Source organism: Perca flavescens, chromosome 13, assembly GCF_004354835.1.
Source record: "Perca flavescens isolate YP-PL-M2 chromosome 13, PFLA_1.0, whole genome shotgun sequence".
Lineage (NCBI taxonomy): Eukaryota > Metazoa > Chordata > Actinopteri > Perciformes > Percidae > Perca > Perca flavescens.
Genome location: NC_041343.1, coordinates 5,160,647 through 5,188,626, shown reverse-complemented (window position 1 = coordinate 5,188,626; position 27,980 = coordinate 5,160,647). Strand labels below are relative to the sequence as shown.

General features: G+C 41.7%; 1 protein-coding gene across 4 annotated transcripts in view; it reads right to left on the bottom strand.

Moving 5' to 3' along the window:
* The window catches only part of arhgap32b (Rho GTPase activating protein 32b), a 145,346-nt gene that overhangs the window by 14,384 nt on the left and 102,982 nt on the right, over window positions 1-27,980 (bottom strand). For 2 of the 4 annotated variants that reach the window (XM_028594955.1, XM_028594956.1), the window contains exons 11-15: window positions 27,438-27,519; window positions 25,579-25,629; window positions 23,503-23,577; window positions 9,275-9,424; window positions 1,712-1,814 (exon numbers count right to left, since the gene is read on the bottom strand). In XM_028594955.1, the coding sequence (XP_028450756.1) occupies window positions 1,712-1,814; window positions 9,275-9,424; window positions 23,503-23,577; window positions 25,579-25,629; window positions 27,438-27,519 (461 nt within the window). Of the gene's footprint in view, window positions 1-1,711; window positions 1,815-9,274; window positions 9,425-17,084; window positions 17,367-23,502; window positions 23,578-25,578; window positions 25,630-27,437; window positions 27,520-27,980 lie in introns of those variants that run through there. The other 2 variants (XM_028594958.1, XM_028594959.1) reach the window with 2 other exon arrangements.

Sequence of the window (27,980 nt, the reverse complement as noted above, 5' to 3'; positions counted from 1 at the left end):
GGCAAATATGGCCCAACCTAACTATTGGTATCGGTAAAATCCACTATCGGTCGACCTCTAGACTCTAGTCACGCTCATTCCGCTCGCCATTTTCCGGGTGAGCCCTGTCTCCGACTGAACATGTCAGGTTGGCCAAAATGAAGGCCGACGGCCCCTCAGCCGGACGAAGGCACGGAACACACGGAACAGACTCGAGTCACCGACCTCGCCAGACTGTCCAACGGCCGATTATCGGGTTAGTGTGTCAGCACCTTAAGTAAGCACTCATCCAACCTCAGACTAAAACTGAACCAAACATCAAGAAGCCTCTACAAGTCTCTCTAAACTGCTGAGCATTTAAGCATTTGTTAAATTTTGGAAGCACGGCTTTCTTGAGAGGACAGATGGACAGACAGTAGGGCTGGGCAATATGGAGAAAATCAAATATCACAATATTTTTGACCAAATACCTTGATATTGATACTGCAACGATATTGTAGTGTTGACTACTGGTGCTTTCACAAAATACTTACACAATAAGATTTTAGATAAATAATCATCAGTAATGTGGATATAATGACTAAGTGGGTAAAGGCAAATAATAGAACAGCTAGAACAGTCTGGTAAATTCAGAAAATTACATCACTTTACTGTAATGCAGCCTTTAAAACCAAGAAAAGACAACACTTATGTCATATTACGATATCCAAAATCTAAGACAACATCTAGTCTCATATCACGATATCGATATAATATCGATAAACTGCCCAGCTGTAACAGACAGACAGTTAGGCAGACAGACAGTTAGACAGACAGTTAGACAGACAGAAAGACAGACAGTTAGACAGAGACAGACAGCACAGCTTTTTCTCACGTCTGTGTACCTCAAGAAAGCCGTGCTTCCAAAATATGGGACACATCTGATTACTGACCTACTGCATGTATTCATGGATTTGCTCATTTTAATACATTTTCAGGTGTTTCTATGACTGAATTTCCAGCTTTTCCAGTATGCATGCAAACCCTTATTTACAGTAACCAGGTTCCTCCAATGTATGCAAACGTGTTCTTGAATTACCTGCATTACCCAGTTACTTAAGTGTGTCTGAGGGCACTGTATGTGGCCTGAGATGCCAAACCCAGGGTGAAAACAAATGTTCTAAATGTTCTTGCTGCTGCCCACAAAGCTAATCTTGCTTAGCGTACACTAATAAGTGAAGGTGACCTAGAGAGTGTATCAATATTTCTATGAACTCGTCTCTTGTCTCATCTGGATTTAGGCAGCTTGACAATCAGGGGACACTGTTTACTCAGAGTTTAGAGAGGAAATCAAACTCAAACTGTTGCATATGGTCATCCCCACATCCTATCCTATATATCGACATGTAAACACAGCATTATCCTTACAGCCTCACAGCATAGCAGAACAAAAATATGAACTTATAAAATGGCCACAAAACGTATGAAGCCACAACTGTTTTAAAAGCTCTGATTACCAAAGCACAAGTTTTTATCCTGGTAAGACATCACATAGTAAAAACTGATGTTGAAAACTGCACGTCATCCTGTTTTTTTCTTTTACAGATGCAATAACCCTAGATTGAATTCATATGTTATCAGCCTTTAGATGTGAAGGCACATCCACATTTCTGTGGAAGGGGCATATGCACAGAGTGGAGACTGATAAACACTTTAATCAAATGCTGTGATAAAAAGGCAGCGTGTATCCTACCGCAATTTCTGGATATTTGAGGCGATTCCAGAGAGGCGGTACATTCCGTCCACCACACCATGCTTCTCGATGAACTCCGTGCAGCTCTTGAGGACCTGGGGCACTGCGAAGAGAAAAACAGCGTGTCATCACATCGCACCTCAGTCAATATTTGTCCAGTCTTTACTGAGAGCTTCCAGGTCAAGAATACGATGAGTTCCTTTTTGAAGAGTGAGTGCAGAGTGGTCAAGGCTAGCGCTTAGGGGGCTTTTTGGACAAGAGGCTGTAGGATCAGAAGGATTATTGAGTGTGGGTGAAAACATTTGAACTATGGTTTCTAAAGTAGAAACCATATCCAGAAGACATTTGAGAACATTTAATTTCTTTATGTGGTGCTGTTGGTTGCCCTTTAACCCATTTTCTACATCGATGCAGTTTTTCTGATGAAGCAAATAGAAAAACATGTTGTCAGTGAATGAGGCAGCCAATCACATACACTCGGCTTCAAAGCACAATGCCAGTGATGTGTGACAAAAAAAGAATAACCTCAGAAAAACACAGAGCTTCTTAATTCTCCTTCAGCAACCATGAATCATACAGACATGCTATTTCTGTGTGTGTGTGTGTGTGTGTGTGTGTGTGTGTGTGTGTGTGTGTGTGTGATAAGGATGGTGTCGTGTATGTGTATATGGAGGCTCCCAGGCGTCCCACAGCTCACATATCATTCAGAGGATGACAGAGAGTGGGGCACTCGCCAAAGCAGCTGTTTAGACAGACAAATTCCACACATAGCAAAAGAGAAAACAAGGCGAGATTTGAGGAAACTACATTCTGCACCAGAGGAGAGGACGAGGGTGGATAAATCCTCTCCAAGTTCCTCACGTGGGAAGATTTTCTTATGAGGTCTTCTTATCACAAAGATACACAACATGTGTTTGAAAGGGGACTCAGTGTTGGACTCCCAACAGGAATGAATCCTCTTAGTGCTTCCAACTGATTTAAGTGATGGTTTGGTTCCATTAAATGCCACTTTTGAAAGCTCAAATTGATATTTTGAAGTGTGGTTGTCTGATCTACGTCTCCATAGTCTGTGTATTAGCTCCAGTAGAGTCCCCAGTTTAGAGTACCATGCCCAAACGCTCCTTGCCTCAAGCCCACAAATTAGAGCTGGGTAATATATAGATTTTATATCGATATATGAGGCTGGACATTGTGTTCAATTTTAGATATCGTAACATGATGAAGTGTTGTCTTTTCCTGGTTTTAAAGGCTGCTCTTTAGTGAAGTGATGTCATTTTCTGAACTTACCAGACTGTTCTAGCTGTTCTATGATTTCCCTTTACCCACTTAGTCATTATATCCACATTACTGAGGATTATTTATCACAAATCTCATTGTGTTAATATTTTATGAAAGCACCAATAGTCAACCCTACAATATCACCGCGATATGGAGGTATTTGGTCAAAAAAATTGTGATATTTGATTTGATTGATTGATTTGCACAACTGATTATGACCCACCACACACTTCTGGTGAGTCGTAAGTGATGATTGAGAAGGATCACTTTGGTATTAGTCTATACATTGTTTTTTGAGGAAAGCACTACATCATTTTAAACCATATATATTGATTTCTTTTTAGGTGGGCCTTTCTTTTGCCTGTCTTTTCTTTTCTCTTTTATGTCGGCACCCTTTTATATAGACTACAGTCTATGGCCGGCACACAGACCGACTGTGGGCAGCGCCTTTTCATTTTTCACTTGATTTATGTGAAAGTAACAACTGACATTATAAACGCACAACCAGCCTATATGCAAACGGAAATGATGTACATGTTTATTTGCATATAGAGTGGGGATGTAAGATCCGATCATAAGTGGTCACTGAGGACGCGTTTGGAGACACATTCTCAGAACAAACAAGCACCTAGAGCTGTCCACTTGCGATCGGATCACTTATATCGGATTTTAATACCAGATCAGAACAGACCCTTTATGTGGTTAGAATATGTTTAGCTGCTGTCTCCGTCCACAGTAGGACATTAGCTTAGCTTCCATGTCGGTACTCCTGCCTGCATCTCCAAACTGGGGGCATGCCGACCGCCATCTACTGTAGCTAATACCAGGGCTGCAACTAACGATTATTTTAATAATCAATTAATCTGTCGATTATTTTTTTGATTAATCGATGAATCGGATAAAAAAAACAAAAGCATTGATTTACATCAACTCAATACATACATACTTGTTGTTTTAGTTAATAGTGTGTAAAGGTAAGTAACTCAAATAGCAGATACAGACAAGACAGACAGACACACACTTATTCATTAAATTATTACCATCATTGTAGTAAGTGCAAGTTAAGTTCATTTATACACCACACACTAATATATTTGTCAACAATAACTGATATGGGACAAAGCACATAATATATACATGACAACAGATTGAAAAATTAATGGGCCAAAAAAGGCAAGTGAATAAAACCGTGTCTTTAGTCTTGCAAACTATACCACCCCTGCTTTATTACTGTTATTAACAAGCTAACGCTAGCTTGTCATGCTAGTCAGCTGGATAACGAGTAAACAGCAGCACCAGAAGAGCTACTGGAGGTACGTTCCTCACTCAGACCGGAACAGAAGTAGGATAGTGTAGTGACTTTACCCTGCTGTTGAACTCCCTTCCTCCTCATCAAGGACTCCATCATGTTTACGTTTTAGGGGCTGACTCATCACCGTGGTGCGCCCCTGCCATGCCGTGTCGCTTTTGCTTATCTTGCAATTAACACGTTTTTGATTGATTTAGTGTGAAATGCTAACACACCTTGGATGACTTGGGTCGTACTGATATCTCTGCCTCCGCCGAGTGTTTCAGAACAACGTTACGGGTCTCTCCGGTCTCTCTCCGTATTTCCTCTACCCCGCTCTGCTCTTTTTTCTTTTCTTTCGCTTCGCGCTGCTCCGCTCTGCGCTCAACTCAATTTTTTTTTTTTATCTCCGCAACTAGGTGGCGTAATAGTTGCGCAACAACAAATCGATAATTAAATTTGTTGCCAACTTTTTTAGTAATCGAATTTTATCGATTCGTTGTTGCAGCCCTAGCTAATACACTGACTAGTGACTATGGATAAGTACCTTTATCAACCTCACTTTAAAATATTACAACTATCCCTATAAACTGTTCTGCATTACCGCAGCGGTAGAGTAGAACTGAACACATTTACCTGGGTCATTTCCCGAGAGCAATGCATACCAATTGCTTCCATTTAAATATTTTTTCTTCTTTCCTTTAAATATTTTAAAATTATTTATGTTAATTAGCAAAGTTGTGTCAAGGATGTACAGCTGTCTGTAATTTCAATGTTAGGTGGGTTCCTTTTACAAGCCCTCAGGGTTTTGTTTTTATCCTACCTTTGCACCTCCTTTTCATTTTATTTTATATGCACAAATAAAGAAAGAAAGAACCCTTTTACACAGAAAAAGGAAGCAGAATGTTAATCACGGCCAGCAGTCTCTGACAGATGAAGGCAGTCTGTGAGAATGTGCAAGTTACTCAGCTTCAAAGCTCGTCTGAAATTGGTTAGGACTCAGGCTTTGTGAAAAATAACAACGTACCGCTTCTGTTTGACCTCCACAGTCTGGATGTGAAAGTGCTTTGTGGAGGAATCCGAAGAAATTTTGGAATTTAATAAAAAAAAAACATGTGATACTGTAAAGTGGACTTTTGTAGTACCGAGCTAGAAATGTAGGCACATCCCCTTTGATCGCTCCTTTGTTGGCATACCACTCCAAATATGAGGATTTAATGGGAGATTTATGAAAAGAAACATTTATTTTACGGTTCATATGTTTTGGGATTTTACTTTACCCCCAAGTCTCAGTTTTTTGTTGAAGCAGCTGATGATAACACAGCAAGACATCTAGCTGTCTGATCAAACAGGACAACATTTTGTTAATGACATTTTTAAGTTTTGTAGTTTTTTTTTGAAAGTTTCATGACATTTAAAGACTATATTGTCAACATCTAACCAACCGTACAGGATGCACAGGGTGTTAACAGGTTTCTTGGCATAAGTGCCGTACATTACAGTTTGAAATGCAGGTTTACTAGTAAAGTGCCACCGCAGTATAGTAAACTTTATTTTATTTTTTTTTAACCTTTATTTATTCAGGTAAGGTTCACTGCCTCTCTTTTTCAGCAACACCCTGATCACATTCAGTTCCACATTCATACCTGGAAGCTGTAAAATACAACCACAGTCTGATCTGCTGGCCACTGAGCAGCTCCACAGGAGCCGTTGGCATTAAGGGCCTTGCTCAAGGGCACCTTCAACTTACAACCCGGATCTGTCTTTATTGCAGCAGCGTTTCAGTGCTTTACTTATAAATTCCCGGCACGAGAGGCGCGAGCCATGAAATGCCGACTGTTGTTTCCAGCGCGAAGGCTCCGCAAGCTGTCGCGGCGGGTGGCCCTCAGAATTTTTGTAACTACGCGTCCCCTGTGCGTGCGCTGCACTTTCAATTCAACACGGTCAGCTGGGAAGAACAGGTTTGCCTCTACAAACATCTGTATGATTCTTCATGTACAGACCACAGAGAGTCAAACAGCCTTAAATATGTGGTCAGAGAGAGATACCGCACTGGGAAAAGAAGAAGCATTTTGCTGGAGAGTGGAGAACAACATGAGAGATCGTTTTTGTCAAAGCTAAAAAAGCACCATCGGTGTGATCTGTGACCAGACAGGACTCAAGTGTGACAAGTGTGATCCCTGTGAGCTAATGTGCTGGTACGATGATGAACCATTCATGTCACACAGAATATGATCCATTAACACGAATAAATGGGTTTTCAAGTGGGTGTCAACATCGGCTATAATGAAGTTATTGATCAAGCAACAGCGGAGCAGCATCGTTAACGCTGGTTCTAACTGATGTAACAGTGTAATCAGGACACCATTATCCTCCCACTCGGTCACTGAGACCATCACATCATATCACCTACCAGACACAGCGCTGCTGAGAGCCCTGGAAATCAATGGAGCTCCAGCAGCTAAATGTAGGTACGGACTTTAGCTTGGCGGCTATTACCTTAATTACAACCAGAAAGGCCGGCAGAGCTGCTATTTACTAGAGGTTGACCAATAGTGGATTTTACCGATACCGATAGTTAGGTTGGGCCGTATTTGCCGATAACCGATTAATCGACCGATAGTATTTAGAATTGATACGGGATGAAACAGTTGACAAAATACATACATTTTTTCAAAAAAAGTCCAGACGCTTTTGCCAATAATCAAAATAATAATGTCATATTTATTGATATTACACCCACAGCAATGCTACACAAGCATGTCTCCTACATATTTGGAGTCATCCAGTGCAAAAATAAACATAATGAGCATTATAATTCATATAAAGGACAAACTATTGTCAAAAAAACTATTGACAAAAAAAAGGCCCAAATGTATGCCAAATCTCAAAACAGTGACGCCATTCTTCTCTGTAGAACGGTTTAGACCTAGCCTGACCTGGTCCTACTCAGATTCTAGTCAGAATGTGAGTCTGAAACCGCTCCATTGGGCTGTGATTATGGGGCGTGTTCCAACAGAACCAGGAAAAATGAATGCCTCTGCATTCATTGGATAGACCTACAACCAATCAGAGCAACGGAACTCAACACTGTGTATCATCTCCATAGCAACCACTCTTTGCACAATGCATTCATTCTAACTTCCGACTTTTAGACTTTTTTGAAGCTGGATATATCATTTGTTGCGTGTAAATATAAATGTGGATAACGTTAGTGATAATGACATGCTCGCTACAGTCGCATTTCTAGAGACGGATCGGCGAAAACACGTTTTATATCTCTGATTCACGGCTTTGTTCTAGCGCCGGCGCTCCCTCTCTTCTGTCTCTCTCTATGTCTCTCCACCATATAACACTCCCTCACTTCAGTCTCTCTCTATGTCTCTCCACCATATAACGCTCTCTCTCTCCTGTCGCTCTCTATGTCTCTCCACCATATAACGCTCGCTCTCTCCAGTCTTTCTCTATCTAGCTTCACCATATGACTCTAGTACCGTGCTTTCGGGCAGTTGTTGATGCATTAAAATGAATGCGCTGTCGATTCTACACATCTCAATTCTCCAGCAGCAGACACTAGACGGATCGTGGACGATTTGGGTCGGATTTGCGTTCATTTTTGTAAGTGTTTTAACCGCTTGAGGTTAGTTAGCCTACTGCTAATGTTTAGCGTCATCTCAGCCTCGAAAGCAAACAAACAAACATAATGTTGTGCTGTTCTTTCTCTACTAATGCAGCATCTATTCAACAAATGAATAACTTTATAATGATATAACAAACCTTTTTGCTGTCGATGCTTTAAACGCGCATCTGATGTCAGCCTTCTCCGCACAGCATGTGCTCTCCGTGCAGCGCGCAGTAACACGTGTCGAAAATAAACAACAGGAGGCATCAGTGATAGTTTTATTTTGCCACTAGAGGATCTATTGTAATGCATGATGCCAGCAGAGCCTTCTCAGCTCTCATGTACTGTGTAATGAATGACCGCTCTCAGCCGCTCCAGCAACGGACGCAACCAGGAAAAACTATCGGCATGGATTTTTGCCGATAACGATAGTTCCACCAATCAACTATCGGTGCCGATTAATCGGCAAAACCGATGAATCGGCCGACCTCTACTATTTACAGACAGTGTGTGGTGTGCATTTTAGAAGATGGTTCATGACGACTTTCATCTAAACTCCATTAGCTCATTAATTGGAATTGAGGAAGCAGCAACAAAAGCATGAATAAGCACTGAACTCTGGCAGCCAGGATGTCACTGGTATACGTTCATAATTACATTCCTTAATTTGAGCCTAATGGATCACAATGCTCCACTGTCTTGGGGCTCTGCCGCAACGTCAGTATGTCATGTCTGCTGTTTAGTCGTTAGTGCAAATGGCACTGATCACCCCCTCAACATTACCACCATCTGGACGGACACACAGGACTTTAAAAGGAGCTCGGGTTTTTTCCCCTTCTGCCATAGCAGCCCTGAACACACTGTGTCGTTGACACTGTCGTTAGCTATGATGTCGTATAGGGAGGGCTGGGTACCGAATTCAATACTTTTTAGGCAGCGACCAAATTGGCTCTAAAGTATGAAGTGTAGAAAATTCACTTGTCCCTTGTGAGCCAACAAGCACGCAGCATGCCTCTACCAAGATCTAATGACGTCTGTGATTGGCTGTCTAACGTTACTCATTTACAGAGGTATACAGGAAAACCTCTACGTTACACAGAGAGCCCCTCAGTAAAGAGCTGAAAAATAAATAAAAAGATTTGTGCCGTAATGTGTAATGTCTTTTTTTTTTTTTTTTTTATAAAATTTGTATCAGAAAAAGTATCATTTAGGAACAGGTATCGCAGTCACGGTATTGGCAAATAAAGGCCTGTTAATCAAGGGCCTGCTAATGTCAGGCCCTGGCCACTTTTTGAGACGTTATGGTGTTAAGAAAGCCAGCCTAAATGGATAAAGGGAATACTTCAGCTCTCAGGTGTGTCTGCATGTTTCTCACCGTCATGTCCTGAGTTGAGGAGGTGTTCTCCCAGGTCACAGCCGAACACCCTCTCCCGGAGGATGCCCCTCTGCTTCAGCTTCTGCTTGGTGGGCCGGGACTTCATGAAGGTACGCAAGAATGTGATCAGCTTCCCGTGCTTCTTAGACACTGAGGAACGAGGGAAGGAAGGAAAGAAGGACACATCTTAGATCTTCCTGCACAACTGTTTACTAATCTACAGTAAGTGTGGGTTTGACACCGGCTCAGCTTTCACACAAGGTCTACCCACGGACTAGAGTGAAACCCCATACAAGCTGCTCAGGCTTGTCCCATTGTGCATTTCAGCTTCTTTCTAATGCAAACCCTTCCTTTATGCATGTGTAGTTTCCTTGAGGCGGAGGCCTCGTTCTAAAATACCACCTCCCAGGCAACTACAAAGGAATCCTCCACATCCAATACCAGTATCCTCCGCTGCCCTTCAGAACGAGACAAAACAAGGAGCAGACCTACTTAAAAACCCAAAGCGCTTTCACCAGATACTATGTCTGGGAAAAGGTTCGTAAGCTCCTTAAACTACACACCAGTTGTTTTTCTCTGCTTTAGAGAGATGTGGAAAGAAGGGATGCACTAATATAAAGATTTGGGGCCAATACCGGAAGGCTATCGAGTGAATCAAACAATCTGCATTGTTTGGATGGAAATCACAGACTGTTGTTCACTGGGGAGATGACAGGAGCAGAGTGTTTTCCCACTCTTGGGTCAGTTTCCTTGACTCCGCTATATGAAATTAACTTCTGAGGTCTGAGAGCATTTTCCTTTTTTTTTTAAGATTATTTTTTGGGCATTTCCGCCTTTAATGATAGGAAAGCAATGAAAGGGGGAGAGAGAGAGAGAGAGGGGGAAGACATGCAGGAAATCGTCCCAGGTCGGACTCGAACCCTGGACCTTCTGCGTCGAGGCATGAACCTCTGTATATGTGCGCCCGCTCTACCGACTGAGCTATCCTGGCCACAAGAGCATTTTCCTTTAATTGAGAAATCTGTTCAGTTTAAAGTCTTGGCCATTTCTTCACCGTTTGCTGGCAGGTTTCTCTATAGAGCTCCCCCTATAGCTTCAGAATAGATATTTGGCAGCTCCTATGTCTACTCGTGTCGGAGTCCTCTCTCGGTCAGTTTCCTCTTTCTCTGTTCCTCCGACAATGCTTTTTTCATCGCTACCGTGTTAGCCGGGAGAGAGACGACCACCAGTCAACCCGGAAAAAGTCATATAACCATTCCAATGACTCCAAAGGTGTTCAGTCAAGGTAAATTAAGCTAAAAAAAAACTGCATAGTTCCCCTTTAAGCCGTCTATCAGTCTTGATTAAACAGACACAAAACTCTGGAAAAAAAGAAATATATATTTTTATTAATCAGCAATAAAATAATATACGTTTTACAATGACTGACGAAAGATGCCAATCAATCAAATGTCCTGGTAGATCTGCAACTCTCTGGAGATTATTGATCAAAACAGTTTGACTGCAGGGTTAAAAACAAACTATGTCACCCTCATAACACTATACTTACTCATTTGAATATTCAAGTATATTCTTATAATGTGAAGAACTGGATCCTAGGAAAACTCTGAAAGCAGCACCAGTTGCCAAAACATGTCCACTCCAATTGTCTTTTTTGTCTCTTCTCTTGCCAGTTCCTGTCACTAGTTGTCTCTCTTTGATCCTCTGTGGACACTTGCATCATGCTGCATTTCACACTGCCCTTGACCGACAACTTGACCTATTTTAACTTTACTCTGCAGTCTTCTACTCTTGCAGTGCACAGCCCAACTATCCTTTCGGAATCCCCGGGGACCAATAAAAGAATGTGGAGCAGTCAGCAGACACCCAGTCCACGCTCTGACACATTATTAAAAACATTACCCATTACCTATGATCTAGGATCATTGTGAATTGTGTTCCTTCAGCCACACCACATCTGGAAAGTCAGGAAATCTTTGAAAACAAAGTGATCACACCAACATCTTCTGACTGACGCGCTCCGGGCTAAAGTGGAATAACTGCTGTGTTGCATCAGTTTTTGTAGTTTATATATTTGAGGGCACATTCCTTTCACTGATTATAAACACAGTCACAATCCTTCCACTTCTCTGATGTTTTTCACAGACTTGACATCATATTTACTTAACCTGCTTCAAAATTCAGTCCAACACACTCACACACGCACATGCAATTTAAAGGATTATTTAGAATTCAATCAAATAAATAACCAGTCTTTAGAGAGACGCAATTTTAATTTGCTGTGCCAAGCTGAGCTCAGCTTTGACTGCAATACTGTTGAAAGTAGGCCAGTGCTTACCAAACTATCTCCAGGAACAAAACAAGCTGAGTTAAAGACAGCTTAAGACTGAACTGTGCGTTTGGAAGATAACAAGACAATAAAAGTGGAATTTACTCATTACTCAGCATGATACTATGACTCAGCATCATAAAGCACACACATGTGCTTTATGATGCTGTGTAAGTCGGTTATGAATATCATTATTTAGAGCCAGCCACTGTTTGAGACTTGGCTCTCTTGCCCAGAGACCATTAAGTAAAAAAAATTAATGAGGCTGCCTCTTTCGCATGCTAAATGTACACTACGGAGTAAACTGCTTGCAGCTGATTTAATTGACAGTCCATCGAGTGCATTTAGAATGCAAACATCAAGACCAGAGTAAAACTAATGAGCTGATGGCAAGGGAAAGAAACTTTGTAGCTGAATTGTAGTTTATCATTGTTTTGGCAGAATACTATACTTATATAATATACGTATGTACACAGTAACAGTGCATGAATACTAGAATTCTGATCTATGTGCAGTGACACGCCTTACTTTTGCATTGCTGGTAATGTTTGTTGCACCTGATTTTGACAAAAAAGAAGAATGTGTGGATTGATTTTGATCCTTTTTTTTTAACTCGTAAAACTGATGTTACATTGGTGCAGTGCTGTTTTAAGTGTCAGGGAATGAGTTACTGGGTAAAAAAAAAAAACACTGTTCAGGTTGACACTAATTCACTGTGAAGCACATGATTAATAAATGAGGTTTAGACTTGGTATCCAGTCTTTACATCTACCGAGCTACCCACCCTGCAAGATTACTCACACTGTGTGACAGAATTTCACATTTCAGCTTTTTTGTAGAGGATAATCAAATCTATTCCGCCAATCGTTGTTTTCTAAAGTTGAATTATTTTTGGCTGATGCTCGACACACACACATTTTAACAATTTCTTCAAGTCCACTTGAAGGGAACAATTTACAGGGTCATACATATTATAGATGCAGTTGAATACATGAACAAAAGCATGGGTCTTCATAACATTAAGCATATCCCTCCATTCTCATAAGTAACAGCATCTTCGCCGTATATGGCGGCTGCCTATGATAGTAGACAGAGCACAGTACTTGCTAGCCGTTTAGCCCTCTTTTTGGGGCACTCCAAGCCCTCTTACAACCAGCCTGTGTGTGTGTCCCAAGCTGCAAAATGCGAAAACAAATAGTCAGCACCTATAGCCTAGCTCTGGGCTGGTGTTTAGGAGTGGCTGGTATTTAATGACCTTGGTCAAAAAGAGCTTCCTCCATGCTAGGATCAAAGGTCCATGCAACCTCCAAAACGAACACCTCACTGGACTCCTCATTGATCACCACATCTGGTGTATGGGCAAGCAGGTGTGAGAGGGTATCAGAGTTACCACTGCAATACTGAAACATTGATTATTTTATACACAAGTTTTTGAACATTGTTACCGAGAGTGAGAAGTAGTTTGATATGTCTTTTAGTATTCAGTATAATTGCTCATACACATGCTCATGTACCTTGCATAAGAAGTTTCTTATGGCTGTAGTTATATGGACTGTTAGAAGACAGCTACAGAAGTCCAACAGTGTTAGTCAGCCCTGTCTTCAGCATCTGTCCTCTCTGGTACTCTAATACACCTGGGAAAGAATCTCTGTATCTTCTGCAGATATGGCTAGACATCCAGCATGCATTACATCCAAGAGGGAGAGAGATCTGATAAACTCTGTGAGAAGTATCTCAAAATAAGCAAACCATCGCCAACACAGATTCTCTAACTACCTCACTGCTCCAAGTAAATAAATCATGTTTGAAACTAACTTGGGAGTCCTGGGTCTCTATTGTGTGCTATTTTTAATGAAGCAGCACAATCAATTCAGAATCAACAGCCGGCCTCTGCGCCAGCATCCGTAAACAAGAGCCGCCATCGTTTCGTTTCGGGGAAAAGAGGAGCTACAATTCACCCCTTAGGGAGACAATTCCCTCTGTGCTGCGGTACCACAGACAAAAGCGCTGAGGCAGCTTTGTTTACTCACTGTTAGGCATCAGAAAGGCCCTTCGGTATCATGTAGAGGAGGGCTGACTGTGCAACTGTGCTGTCTTACACTGACACGTCACTTTTATGAAGGAAACCAGACCGACTGGAAGACGTTAAGAAGAGGAGTGCAACAAAAAGCAGAAATCTCCAGAGGATGGACAGAGACTCCCGTCTGCTTACTGTCAGGGCAGATGGGAGTCGGAGGGCCAGCAGCTCTTGCGTGCTAGCATGCTCAGCACTCAAGACTGCCTCTGACACACTCACTGCTGGAATCCAGCTGGGTCAAAGGGATTCAATTTAGGGTTGTGGGACTGATAAAGCCTGAAGAGTTCTTTTAACATTATTACAGTATTTATAGCTTGCAGGCGCTTAAAAGGGGTATTCCAGGGATTAAGTAGTGCACTTTCACAAATGTGGATGTCTTGCAGGGGACAAATTTATAAAATAATGTGTGCAGCAGAGGGTGAGATTGTCCCTAGTAGGTCACAGGAAATATTATAGGACCGTTTTCACTGGCTGAACACCATGCCTGGTAAACAGAAAAAGACTAACATTAAAGGGATATTTGCAAACATCACAAAATCTGATTGTATAATTTTTTTTCCTCTTTCACATTTGCCAAAGATCTTGTTAATGAGAAATAAATGATTTATTTGGAGGCTAACAGTATGCAGAGTTCCTTTGTGCCCTATAGTTTTTACATGTTACACACTAGGAAGGAGGTGGGGGCCCAGATGTTCACAGCTAGGGAAATGAGAGCCAATAGCCCATGCCTGGCATTTACATTGATAGAAGATACAATCCAGATAGGATGAAGCTAAAGACGTATGAAGGCCTAAGGAACAATGACAGCTTTCAGTTGCAGCCCTTAGCTGACTGTGTGACTACAGTTTGAGGAGGCTTTTCCCCAGGAGAGCTCAGTGAGAGGCTGGAATACAACCAGCAAAGAGGCCAAGCATTACGGCAGGAACAATTACAGACGTAATGGCAAACATTATGCTCCGCTTCCCCGCTCCAATCCAAAAGCATCCGCCTCATTCAATTCAGCTATGGGCTTTCCAAGGGACGCAGATTGGAGGAAACTCCCGACTTCATAGCAACACAACAGAGTGTCTTTGCTTCCTAAAGTAGAGCAGTAACATTACAGAGCCAATCAGCAGCAGACTCTAGGCTGAGATATTTGATACAACAACTGTGCGTGCCAGTGTTCCCTGACTACACAACCACCAGCAGGGCTGACCACGGCTCCTTGGGGTTTCACAATGCTCTCATCACAGCTCAGCCTTTTCACTTCAGCCGGCACTCCCTCCACACTCAACGGCCACCCACACCCATGTAGGCAGCAGAGCGGGAAATTCAAACTGCCCTCTTCTTCACTGATTAGTAGCTTAAAATTATGATGTGAATGGGTGGGATATCTACATGCTGTAGGAACAAGGGTTTTGGCTGGAAAGGAATCTGTTGATGCCTTGAAAGCTTTTCCAAATGGACCAAATGTGTTTTTACTGTGGTGGGTCCTTCAAGGCAAAGTTAGGGCTCTCTGGGATCCAGTAATGCCGAAAAATGGAGGAGTTGGACAATCATGTAAGTAGATATTGTGAGTCTGAGAAGGTCTGAGGTTGCTTTTCTAGAGCGGTGCATCTTTTACAGCCACTTAAAAAACTCAAAGCCAACTTAACGCTATGGTGCGTAGTTTCTTCTAAGTAATGCCAACAAAACAGTTGCCAGTAGCCAAGGAGGACACGGAGGATTAAAAAAACATGATGGACTCTTCAGAAGAGGTCATTATCTGCACTTGAGTTTCCGCGTGGGAAAGTCACCGGACGCCACAATCTTCTGAACATAGTCCTACTGAGAGATCCAGAGAGAGTTGTGTGGAGCTGATAGTCTTAATTAGCTTTGTAGCAACTCTTTTGGCAATGGCATGAATGTAACGGACTTTCATTAATATCAAAAAGTTACGCACTAAAGCTTTAATGGCTATTATTAATCCCGCTTCCTGATGGCTGTCACAGTTGTCCATTGAGAGTAGACTACCACAGATATAATGTTTGCATTACTTATCAAACTGAAAAACAGAATGGAACACTGGGACACACTGTTAACACCCATTAACAAATCCTAACCCTCTCCCGTTGTTGTTTCTGGATGGCCGTTTAGTGTGTAAACAACGGAGCAGTGTCTGCCTATTAAAAGGCAGACTCTGACCTCTGTTCGGACATGTAAGTGTGCGCTGATAGCAGGAGCAAAATGCCTTATTGTTCAATCGCTCAATGCACCACTGAACACAACTTCAGTAGAGGGAAGAGAGGACAGAGGGCCACGTCAGCTGGTCCCTGTGTGGTCTCACCCAGTAATTGTACCAGATGGTGTAACTGTATCAGAGTTATTTCGTTACCTGTATTGGAAATGCCTTCGATACCGTCTAAAACGCTGGTATCGGTGAATGCCCGAGTCCATGTATGATCCAAATACCACGTAATTTAACCCTGGAAAAAATATACTTTTAAGTAGTTTATTTAATGTTCTTTTACAGTTATGACTGACTGTCATACTAGATAATAAAAGAAAGGCATATGACATTCACTGTATTTGTTAATGTTTTACAAAGGGTGTCTGGCTCCATATGCATATCTCTATTTATTCTGACAACATTTCAGCCCCCAGGCCTTCTTTAAATCAATAGAAACATTGTAAGTAATAATTGATTTTAACTTTCAACTGAGCCAGGCTATACAACAATGATAGCAATCATATCACATTCATACAGGGTTAGTCGTATACAGCTGATACAAAAAATTAAAATAATAATATATATTTTAAATGTTTTTTTTTGTTGTTTTTTTTTACAAATTTCAGTGATGCAGAACTGAGTGCATTTGACTGTCTGGTGCTGTCAGAGCAGGTTTGACTTTCCTCAGCATCTCAACTATGACTGGTGTGAGGGCTGCTTTATTATACAGTGATAACTTACAAGTTTTATTCAGATGCTTAACAACTATAAACCCTGTTAACCTGCGTTGTATAATTCATATGTTTAAAGTCAATATTCCAAAACTGAATTTTTAAAAAGGCAATACTTTTCTAAAACTTCGTTTTGTACCTTCTCAAGTTTTCAGTCTTTGTTTAACAGCCTACTGTGTTCTGACATTAGTGGTAAATTAGAACTACTTTTTTTTGACTCCGTTATATTTTTCTTCTAAGTGAAAAAGGTGGAGTCATATGAGGAAGGAGTTAAGGAAGGGATATTTTCCACACTTCTTTAAGACCTAGGAAACCCTTTCTATCATTCAACGTGCAGTCTTTTCGCATTATTTATTCCAACTAAAACACGACACGTGCAGCGTAAGCATATTTTAGGAAAAATGGTGTAGCCTATCATATCCACGAGGGGATACTGTAGCTAATATATATAGAATTATACTCAAAATTCAAGGACATTGTCTTACCTTCGCTCCATAACGCTAGACTTGCTTTGACGCTTTATGGCAGGATTTCAAAACGGGTCGAAAGTACAACGCAGTTTTTAAACCTTAATTCTCGTTTTCTTTCTAGCCGTGCGCCTGTTCGATATAGCGCTAAAACCTCAGATAAATGTCGCAAAAACAGCGAGGTCTCCTTGACCAAGTGAGAAAGACAAATAAAAGTTTGGACCCAACGAGCACAGCAGCGGCTCTGCTCTGTCGGCTTATCCACACACAAACTCCGCTCCAACGGATTGGTTTACGAGCCCACATATGGTGCCTTCAGGTGCTCCCGGAAATCCCAGTGTAAATCCCAGTGTAACACAATTGAGGATTATTAAAGCAAATCTTATACTGAATCAATATCACGGGGTGGGTGGGCCCCAAAAAAACAACTTTTAGTTGATATATAAAGTGAAAATACGTGACGTCCGTCTGTGCTTTTTCGGTTTCAGGGAAAACACTCCCCTAAAACTCATTAAAGAGTTCCTTCTGTTGCAATGCCTTGCTGTATTTCTGTGCTTCTGTCCAGATATAATGACACCATATGTTGTGTAACTAAAAAGCCATGTAAGATGAACCAGCCTGGAGCTGCTTTGTGCTGCAGTATTACAGGAAGAGGAAGCAATCAGGGGTGGAACAAGTATTCAGATCCGGTAACACTTTACAATAAGGTACACAAAAAAAATAGGCAGTTAATGATTAGTTACTGTTTTTGAGAGTAACGAATGATTAGTTACCCTTTTTCAAAAGGGTAGTTAACTTTTTTCAGAAGGGTAGTTACCCTTTTTCAGAAGGTGCTCTTCTGAAAAAGGGTAACTACCCTTCTGAAAAAGGTTACTCGTTACTCTTTCAAAAACAGTAACTAATCATTAACTACCTATTTATTTGTGTACCTTATTGTAAAGTGTTACCTCAGATCCTCTACTTAAGTAAAAGTACTAATACCACACTGTAGAAATAATATGTTACAAGTAAAAGTCCTGCATTGGAAATGTTACTACAGTAAAAGTATGAAAGTATTAAAAGTAAAGAACTCTCCTCCCATTGTAGAAAGAGTAAAGGATCCAACCAGTTGTGTGTTTAATGGTCTCATCATCTCACCTGGACTTGTAGGCCGTTATATTGTTGGCTAGTTTACATCAGATTTAAACGACGTGTTTTGTGTGCAAAAATCTGAATTTGTAAAATAACTAGTAACTAAAGCTGTAACAGATGAATGTAGTGGAGTAAAAAGTCCAATATTTCTCTCTGAAATGTAGCGGAGTATAAGTAGAAAGTGGCATGAAAAGAGAAGACTCAAGTACCTCAACATTTGTACTTAAGTACAGTACTTGATTAAATGTACTTAGTTACATTCCACCACTAACAATGTGCATTAACAATGTTACTGATGTTTGTACGTACACATTCCTATTGGTCATCGGTTGCTCACATAGAGTTCATGTCCTCTTCCCTTGAGCGCGATACACTCCTCCATATTTATATTGCTGACTTGCACATGGGCTCGATTCTACTCTTCCCGACAGCATATGAATGCAGCACGGGAGTTTACACAGTGGAAAACACCCCTCACGCTGCACACACTGCACACTACACACACACACACACACGCACACACAAACACAATCCTACCAAGCAGCATCACAGCTTTTCTTCTCTGTCTAAACAACATATAGGATGGCTTTGCCTCAGCTCTCCCTCTGAGGGCCCCCCCTGAAAGCATTATCTTATTAATTCCTTAACTAGCTTAGTCCCTAAGCAGACATGTTGAGTCAAATAAAAGTCAAACTAATTTGTTGTTGGTGGTCCAGGATCACAAGACTGGAGTCAGACATGTCCACTGCATGTGATCGCTTCAACCGGACAGGCTTTTACCAAGTTACACAAAAACAAACATTTCTCTGGGCCGATCCTCAAAGGTCGATGCATGTTGGTTCTGATATATTCCATCTTCAGCGGTGGGAAGTAAGTCAGTACATTTAATCAAGTACTGTACTTAGGTACAATTTTAAAAGTACTTGTACTGAGGCCCAAAGAGGTACAATTATTATATTTCACAAAAAAAGCAAAGAGTCAGTCCAAATAACAAATACAACAGCTTTCTCTGCTAACCACTCCACTAAACTACACAACCGTATATAAAGTAGGTCAAACTAGCCCCACCTCAAGCAGTTACAAACATACAAAATAATGCTGCTGATGCATCAGTATTAACAATCTAATAATGTCATATATTATACATCAGTCACCACTTCTTCATTTTTGCAGAACCAAAAAAAACACAGCGTGCCTACAGCGAAAAGTTGAGACTGACTCAACTTTTGGAGAAACGCAACCCCCACGTCACGCTGGGGTGGCCAATCATGTAACCGGAGATCAGACTTGTCGGTGTGTTTTCAGGCCGTGTGAGAGTCCCGTACAGGAAACAGGAAACATCACTGCCTCTATCACTGCCACGAGAAAGTCTGAATACACCAAACACGAGCTCTGAACTGCCCGGGAGTTTGGGGAACAGCTGAATGTTTCCTGCAACAACAAAGCACTCGCCATGTCTCGCTCCTCTCTTTTCTTTCTCTCTCTCCTTTGAAATAAAGCTGCCTTCAAGTGCGCTCGGAAACATCAAAATCTATAAACGATCTGACGGAAAACAGCAACTGTGAAATAAACAGCCTAGTTGTGCTACAGTGCTACAAATGACCCATATCACAGAGATGGGTCATTTGTGACACTCCCACACCAGCGGACCACCCTGCAGCAAATTGCCGGATCACCGTTTCCGTGTGTGAACGCAGCCTGAAGCAGCAGGTGGAGTTGGCCTTTAGGACCCAAGACTATTAGCAATGTGCTGATAAACAGCAGTCACCTACACAGGAAGTAGTGAGCTCCTGCCCTGATGTCATATATCATATAACATGAGAAGAGCTTTGTTGGATCAAGTATCATACAGCTGCTATTTTGCATGGGTCCTGAATAATCTCCTGGGATGCGGAGAGAAAGAGGAAGTGGATTTTTGCAGCTTCATTGTACAGTAGCAGAACACCTGGCTCTTTGAAACAGAAGCATGGCAGTGAAAGTGAATTCCTACCTGCCATTTAAATGCCTTGAAGCTTTGCAACAACACGTAATCGTTTGTTTTAGTAATGACACACCAATGCGACCGATCACAACAATGATGCAATACAACTCTGTGTAATGAAACTACAGATATTGATAGTACATCTTTTCTCAAGAAGTCCACTAAAAGGAGTAAAAGAAATGACATTTGTGCTTTACACACTCATTCAGTTTACAACACAGCCCCCCACCCCCACAACAAAGGTGTGGCCTACAACAAGCGTTTCTTATTGAAGCTACAGAGGAAAACGTTACACAAGGGACCTTGCATAGTTTCACAGCCCAGAACCGGAGCACCAGGAAATGATCCGAGCTCCTCAGGAACAGGAGGACAAATCTCACTCTGTCTCACACATTTTCTCTCCATTTCCCGTCCTCTCTCTCCCTCCCTCACATAACCAGCTGTCTTGGCTCATATACGCTCACAGCTGCCCAAATCACTGGTCCCCAGACGTGACGAAGGCCTGCACTGAGGAGGGGAGCAGAGGGGGCTCCACATCTGGGTCAGTGACTGGTAGGTCTATTGGGCCGTCTGGGGAGGAAAGAAGGCTGACTGCCTGTCTTTTTTCCTTTTTTAACCAAAGCTCACAACTCTTTATTTTCACATGGGAGTCTATTTGAGTCTATTTGGACTGTGAAGAGAGTAGTCTCTGTTCTCAGATCCACTAGGGTTAGGCATCGTATCCATTTGAACAATTCTGATTCCAATTCCAATTCTTCAGCTATGTCCCAATTCAGAGTGCGTCACAAGGCTGTCCCATTTAATTTAATTTTAAAGGCTCCTTCAAATGCGGTCAACAAATGCGGCCTCCTTTTACAGAATTCGGAGGGCCCAACTGTTGTATCCTTCGCAGCCACAGGATTCAATCAGAAGCACGGGCAAACACAAACGCTAACAACCAATATTCCTTTTCTTTTTGTCTGCCATTTCATTATTACATTCACTTCTGAGAATGTTTTAGATGAGAAGTTTACTGTGTAGATGTTGAATATAGGCGGCGTTATGAAAATGTATGGAAAATTAAAAATGTGCTCCAAATTTGCTTCAAAAATTGCCTGACGCCAGCTAGCTCTACGGGAGTAGCTAGATATGTGGCCGGCCAGTCCTGCTCAAAGACCCCGCGGTGAGCTGACTGAGACACTTGACCAAATGGTAAAATAAAAAGAACGACTTCTGGCTCAGTTTCAGTTCTGTAGTTAGCATTTTTATCACTTATCAGCTACAGCTGTCAAGGTTGCTAGGCGACAGGAGCGGCGCTACGACGCAAACAGGAAATGCTCTGCAGACCAGACCGTCTCATTTCGGAGACCTCTCGCTCGGTTCAGCCTTCGTGGACTTTGAAGGCTGCTGCCAAGGTAGACTTCCAAGGCTGTGGCCTCCAAAGTCTGCAGCGCCTGAATTGGGACACAGCTTTCCTCTTCGATTTCGGTTCTTAACGATTCCGATTCATTGAGCGGTGGAGTTGAAACGGGTCACACACTTATTGCACAGATAAAAAAAAATATTTTGGTGGCCGGGTTGGCTCAGTGGGTAGAGCAGGCGCACATATACTTGGAGGTTTATGCCTCGACGCAGAGGTCCAGGGTTCAAATCTGACCTGTGACGGTTTCCTGCATTTCTTCCCCCCCCTCCCTCATCTAGCTGTCCTGTCAATTAAAGGAGGAAAAGCCTAAAAAATAATCTTAAACATTTTTTTTTTTTTATTAAATGATTAATGGTGGTTTACAGTTTTACCGGGCTTTTTAATGTTAAATAAAGCCACACTTTAGAGCGCCGCTTACCGTGCTCCATGGCTGCAACACAACAAGCGCCTGGAAGTACGGTGGTGGTCGCCACGGAAACCCAGACTTGCGCATGTTAGATTTGGAACCAATGATCAGATTCAAAACCAAATTTTCCAAACGATATAAAAAAAATAAAATAAAAACGATTCCAAGTTGGAACCGGTTCTCAATTACCAATCCTAGAATCCACTGCAACGCAACCCAAGCACAAGGAGCGACGATGACTCAGACCTTCTGTCGTCTCCGTTTGAACTGGAGCAGTGCAGCGTGTTAACAATTTCCATCGTTTTTGCTGAAAAAACAGCAAAGGTTAGTGCGGTGAGCAGAGTGGATCAAGGCAGAGCAAACACATTTTCCCAATGCTATGTGGCTCCCTGCAAGAATGTGCTCTTTCAGTCGCCATGGAGAGGGAGACAGAGATTCTTACTGTTGCAGGACAAAGCTTAACGCTCAATGGATGGGTTTACAGGCCCCCTCATTGTAAAAGGATTAAATAAATCAAGGCCGGTCGAGACCTAGCACCGCGGCGGGGGTTGCCGTGGCCTTTCAGCTTCGACCAAACAGACACACACAAACACAGCTGGCCCCCGTCCAGACATAGGGTACATTCAGCAACTCCGAGAAATGCTGTAGTAACCTGGCTCACCCATGAAGTCATTTGCATACACCTTGGGGGCTAAAAAACTGAAGAAAAAAAAATACAGGGGGGCCCGAAGTTATAAGGGCAACATTTGAAAAGCAGGGGTTCATTTTTAGACCACCACCAACTAATCCCAAAACTTTTATATACACAGTATTTTTTTGTTGTTGATGCCATGCAACACATTCATTCTGACAAAACCCAGCGCATATCCAAAATACAGCAGTATGATTAGAAGAATCTGCAGGACTTTAAGTAACAAACTTAACAGGGATATATGGTCATTGTTGGCAACGAGACGTGAGAAGTGAAAGAGAGACACACACACACACACACACACACACACACACAGGAAGAAAGACCTATTTCCACAGTACTGTGTCATACATGCTCAGATGTGGCTCAAGACGTATTGGGTGGTGATGGCACAGTGGATATGACACATGCCGTTGGTGTGGGAGATCTGGGTTCGATTCCCACTGAGATACATCAACCAGTGTGTCCCTGAGCAAGACACTTAACCCCTAAATGCTCCAGAGGTGTGCAACCTCTGATATATAGCAATTGTAAGTCGCTTTGGATAAAAGTGTCAGCTTAGAGTCAGAGCGTAGAGGTAATATGGATAAGTGTGTTAAAGGTCATAGACAGGGCAATCTGGTATGTTGTGGAAGGTCCTCCTCTTGTAATGTAACACCAAAAAGCAAATCAACATTTTCCTGTGTGAAGAGTGAAGCTATAACCCAAGCCATATCCCAAATTATAAGCTGTCACAGGTTTAGATTCACACAGTTCAAACACATCAGTCGGGTTGTGGAGTTAGTTTTTGGTTAGGGGGGGGTGGCGCAAGGAATTTTTCTCTACCTGAACTTAGGTTGTAGTGGTTTAGCGGGTCGGCCACCCATGCACTGTCCTGTATTACACTCTCCATCTCCAAGTCTGCATGCAGCCCGACGGACAGATGGACCCACAGACAGATGGATGGATGGATGGATGATGGAGAGAAGAGAGAATCGGCAGAGGGAGAGAAGCACTTCAAGTTAGAGAACAGAGCAACTGGGAACATTGGGACTGTGAGGTCAGCAGCTTTGCATAGAAATGACTATGAAGCAATAAACAGTTTTGTTAAACAGATAAATGAACATGTTTAGTAATGAAGTATAATCAATTCAAGAAACTTTGCATTCATCAATAAAAACAAGTCTTCCTACATGAGATAACTTCAATTTAACTTTAAAGTTATAATCCTTAAGATTGTAATGAAATCAAACCCAGTTTTGTTTTTTAATACTATTTATGGTCTGCATTTTTTCACCAATAGCCATTCAGTATATTTACATTTGGGAAAGACCAATTATCGGTCCTGGCTGATTATCGGGCTGTTTTTTGGCAGTCTGCAAATGATCTGTATCTGCGTTTTATTGGCCTGATAACTGATAAAGTTCATGGATTAACAAGTGGTCTACTTTGACTCAGCTTATTTTGACTTAAAGATTTTAATTTTCACTGTAAATGCATATTGGTTCCAAATATCGGTTATCGGTTTCATTAACTACTAATAGTCAGTATCGGCCTTGAAAAACCAGTATCGGTCGATCCCTAGTTTACATCCTCCAATTACCTCTCTATGTAGTAGTTTCCATTATTGGTGGCAGGGTTCACCATTCCTGCACCAGATTCAAATTGCCCAACTACCAACGCGAGGGAAACAGCATCATATAATCCAGCACTACTCTGCCATTTAATCTGGTTTTTAGCAGGGTCAGTGCTGACTGGGACGGTTCCTCAAAAATGCGTCCATCAAACAAGACAACGGTGATTATTGGCATTTATTTTGGGATCTGGCTGCACACCTCAAACTCCTCAGCAAGCTGACCAACAGTGTTTACCACTTAAACATTTGAATATATTTTTTATATTATTTATTTTTAAGCCCTTCCTAAATAGGCGTGATCTAGAGGAGGCAATGGACACCTGTATTAGTTCAAGGCTGGATTATTGTACTGCACTTTATGTTGGCCTCAATCAAAATTCCATTCCCCGTCTTCAACTTGTGCAAAATGCTGCTGCTCGCTTTTTAACAAATACCTCCAGGCGTGCACACACTGCCCCCGTTCCTTACACTCTCCATTGGTTCCCGGCGCGTTTTAGAATCGATTTTAAGATGTTAATGTTTGTTTTTAAGGCCCCGGCGTGTCTGGCCGAGATTTTAACCCTTCGTGCTGGTTCCAATCAGCTGGTTTTAGAAGTCCCAAGGTGGTGGAACAAACTGTGGTCTTATCGCGCTTTTGCAGTTGCCGCCTTGAGACTTTGGAACAAGTTACCCCCGGACATTCGCACTATAATAGACGTAGCTCTTTGTAAATCTAACCTCAAAAACATATCTATTTAGAATGGCTTTTAATACATAGTAGCACTGGGACATTTTCCTTTCTTCCTGCTTTTATGTACTCTTTTTCCTGATTTTACTGTGCATTTTTTTCCTTTCTGATTTTACTGTTTTATTTTTGTTACTTGATGCAAAGCACTCAGAATATAATATATATATATATATATATAATATATAATAAAAAAGTATGAAGGGAAATGTCACAGTCCAAGGTGTTTTCACTGTTGATTTGTTGAACTGTTTCACTGTTGTTGTTTTTTTAACTTCAATAAATGCAACATCTTTCCAAAAGTCAACGACTAATCGTGTTAAATAATCGTGATTTCAATATTGACCAAAATAATCAAGATTAGAATTTTTTTTCCATAATTGAGCAGCCCAACCACAGGTATCGTCACATCAACCGGGAAATCTTAAGGATTAGAACTGTAATTACATCCAAACTCGGATGAACAATATGTCAAGTCTTTGTGTGCAAATGCATTTTGTGTGCGTGTGAGTGAAAGTGGAGTGAGTGGACAGCTGGATGAAGAGTATATACCAACACGCACAGGGGGGGAAGAGATTCCAAGAAGCAGGCTGCAGGCCAGAGCAGGGGGAGGCTGAGGCAGAGGAGGCACAGTCAAATGCAACCAATCAAGACACATGCTAACACTACTGCACATCCAACAACAGTATTAATGATGCATTACAGTGGAGAACAAGCACGCAGCTTAAACACCATCACATGTAGTAATAAACCTGATCTGGGATCATTCAGAGTCATGTTAATATTACTGACAACAGGGCATCTGCAGGTCATAGACAACCAAATATTTGACTTTGGTTATTGCGAGGTAGATTATTAAAAAAAACCACAAACTAGCTGAAGCTAAAGAACATAACTAATCAAAATAGAAATATCAAAATGAACAATTTAAGAGAAAAAAAAGAAAGAAAATCTGTTAAATGTATTCAGGATATGTAAATAATCTATTTGACCTACGGATACTCCATGAACAAAAAAATGCATGATTGGCATATAAGGACACATGCAAAAAAACAAAACAACAAGCGTTGAATCATTGCTCAAAGCAGGGGAGTGGGCAGGCAGATTAAGTTGTGTGCTGTGCGTGCACCTGTAACAGTTAACTCTACGTATTTCTGATCAGCCACACGATGTAAAAAAGGCTCAGAAACGTTTGAAACTTGATTGGCACATTTGCATAGCATGGGCGTCCAACAGCGACTGAAACCCCGCGCCTATAATTATATCCCTTCCCTCATAGTTGTGGATGTCGTGGGGTTGGTGTGTTGTTTCTTTTGCTGGGTCATCACTTAATGCAGACTCGGGGGCTTTTCGCTGGTTAGGAACACCGGCTCCACTCGCCCAGGCTAACGTTGGCCGGGTGGTTGTGACAGTGAGTCATTTTGGTTAGATCAGTCTTTGGGTTTGGAAGATGTGGCGCGCATTCAAACAAGACATTGAGGTTTGAGCAAAAGGCTCCGTCAGAGCAACGTGACGTGAAGAAGTGAGGGGAAAGTTCATCTGTAGCGCACACGCCAAATGTTGTTGAGTGTGTTTGCTTGACACTGTCAGGAGCATGCTAGAGAGCTTATCTGTTTGTCCTGGAGCGCAGTCGATTAGCACAGTTGTTTGCAGTGGATTTGCATAGCGCTGAGTCAATATACCATGATAAGGTGGCTATTTCAACGGGTGATGTGTCAGAATTATGGGTTGTCCTTTTACTGTAACATGCTCTTACAATCAAGTTCTCATCATCAATCATCTTTATACTGATGATTATGTATTGTGATTCCGTTTTATGAAAACAGTCAAAGAACTCTAACAGGGCTTTGTATATTCAATTTCATTTTCAGGTTGGGCAATATCTATACCGTCACCGCATTCCACTCATTCAAAATGATGAAATCATGGTGTAAAAATTAGGGCTGTCAATCGATTTTTTTTCATCGCATGAGTGTCCCAGTTAACTTGCGATTAATCTCGCATCTTTTATCTGTTCTAAATGTACTTAAAAAGGGGATATTTTTCAAGTTTTTAATGCTCAAGTGGTAATTGAGACCGGACATACTCCGGTACTCAGCACACACTCACATCCACAGTACATGCAGATGACTTTAGTCTTGTGGAGAGAACCATCTGGAAGGGCTTTGAACTCGTCATTAACATTTTGACAGCCTTAATAAAAAAGGTAAAACCAGAAATTCACTATAGATATCTTGTTTTTAACCTAAAATCAATTCCATGACACACACACACACACACACCAGCAACAATATTTGTGGGCAAGGTGTGACACACAGACAGAGACAGACAGACAGACAGTGAGACATGAACTGCCATCAGTGATAACTTCCAACACATTTCCTGTGAATAGTTTAAGAGGAGGAGGAGGAGGAGGAGTACCTGGTTTTGGCACCGTGTTGGTCATGGACTGCGGCACTTTATCATTTATGAGCTCCACACACTCGCTGGGAAAGAAGCCAACCTGGGGAGAGCACAGGAGTGAGACAGGCAGGAAGTACAATCAGATTTAGACTGAGAGAGAATCAACACAGTATCTATGCTGAGGTGAGGTTGTCACATTAATCACGTGTTTCTGTTATTAGAAGCACAGTGACAAAGACTACATCTGGGACTTGGTTTGGACATTTGCTGTTCAGGTGGCGGGGAAATGACCACATCACACATTAAGTGTATCGGTGTACCTGCTGCTCCAGTGGATGGTAGTTTGGTACAGCTGTGTTTTGAGGTATAAAAGATATATATATATAAAAAACAACTGAAATTTAAACCTTATGTTGTATACAGCCAGATGTAGCCCAGTGGCACTAGTATACTACTATATCAACGACGTTCCACTTCCGGGATTGCTCCGTTGCGGTCAGAAATTCCCCCGGATTTCACTCTTTTCAGCCGGATATCCGTCCCCTTCCTCTGTCTTTGTGT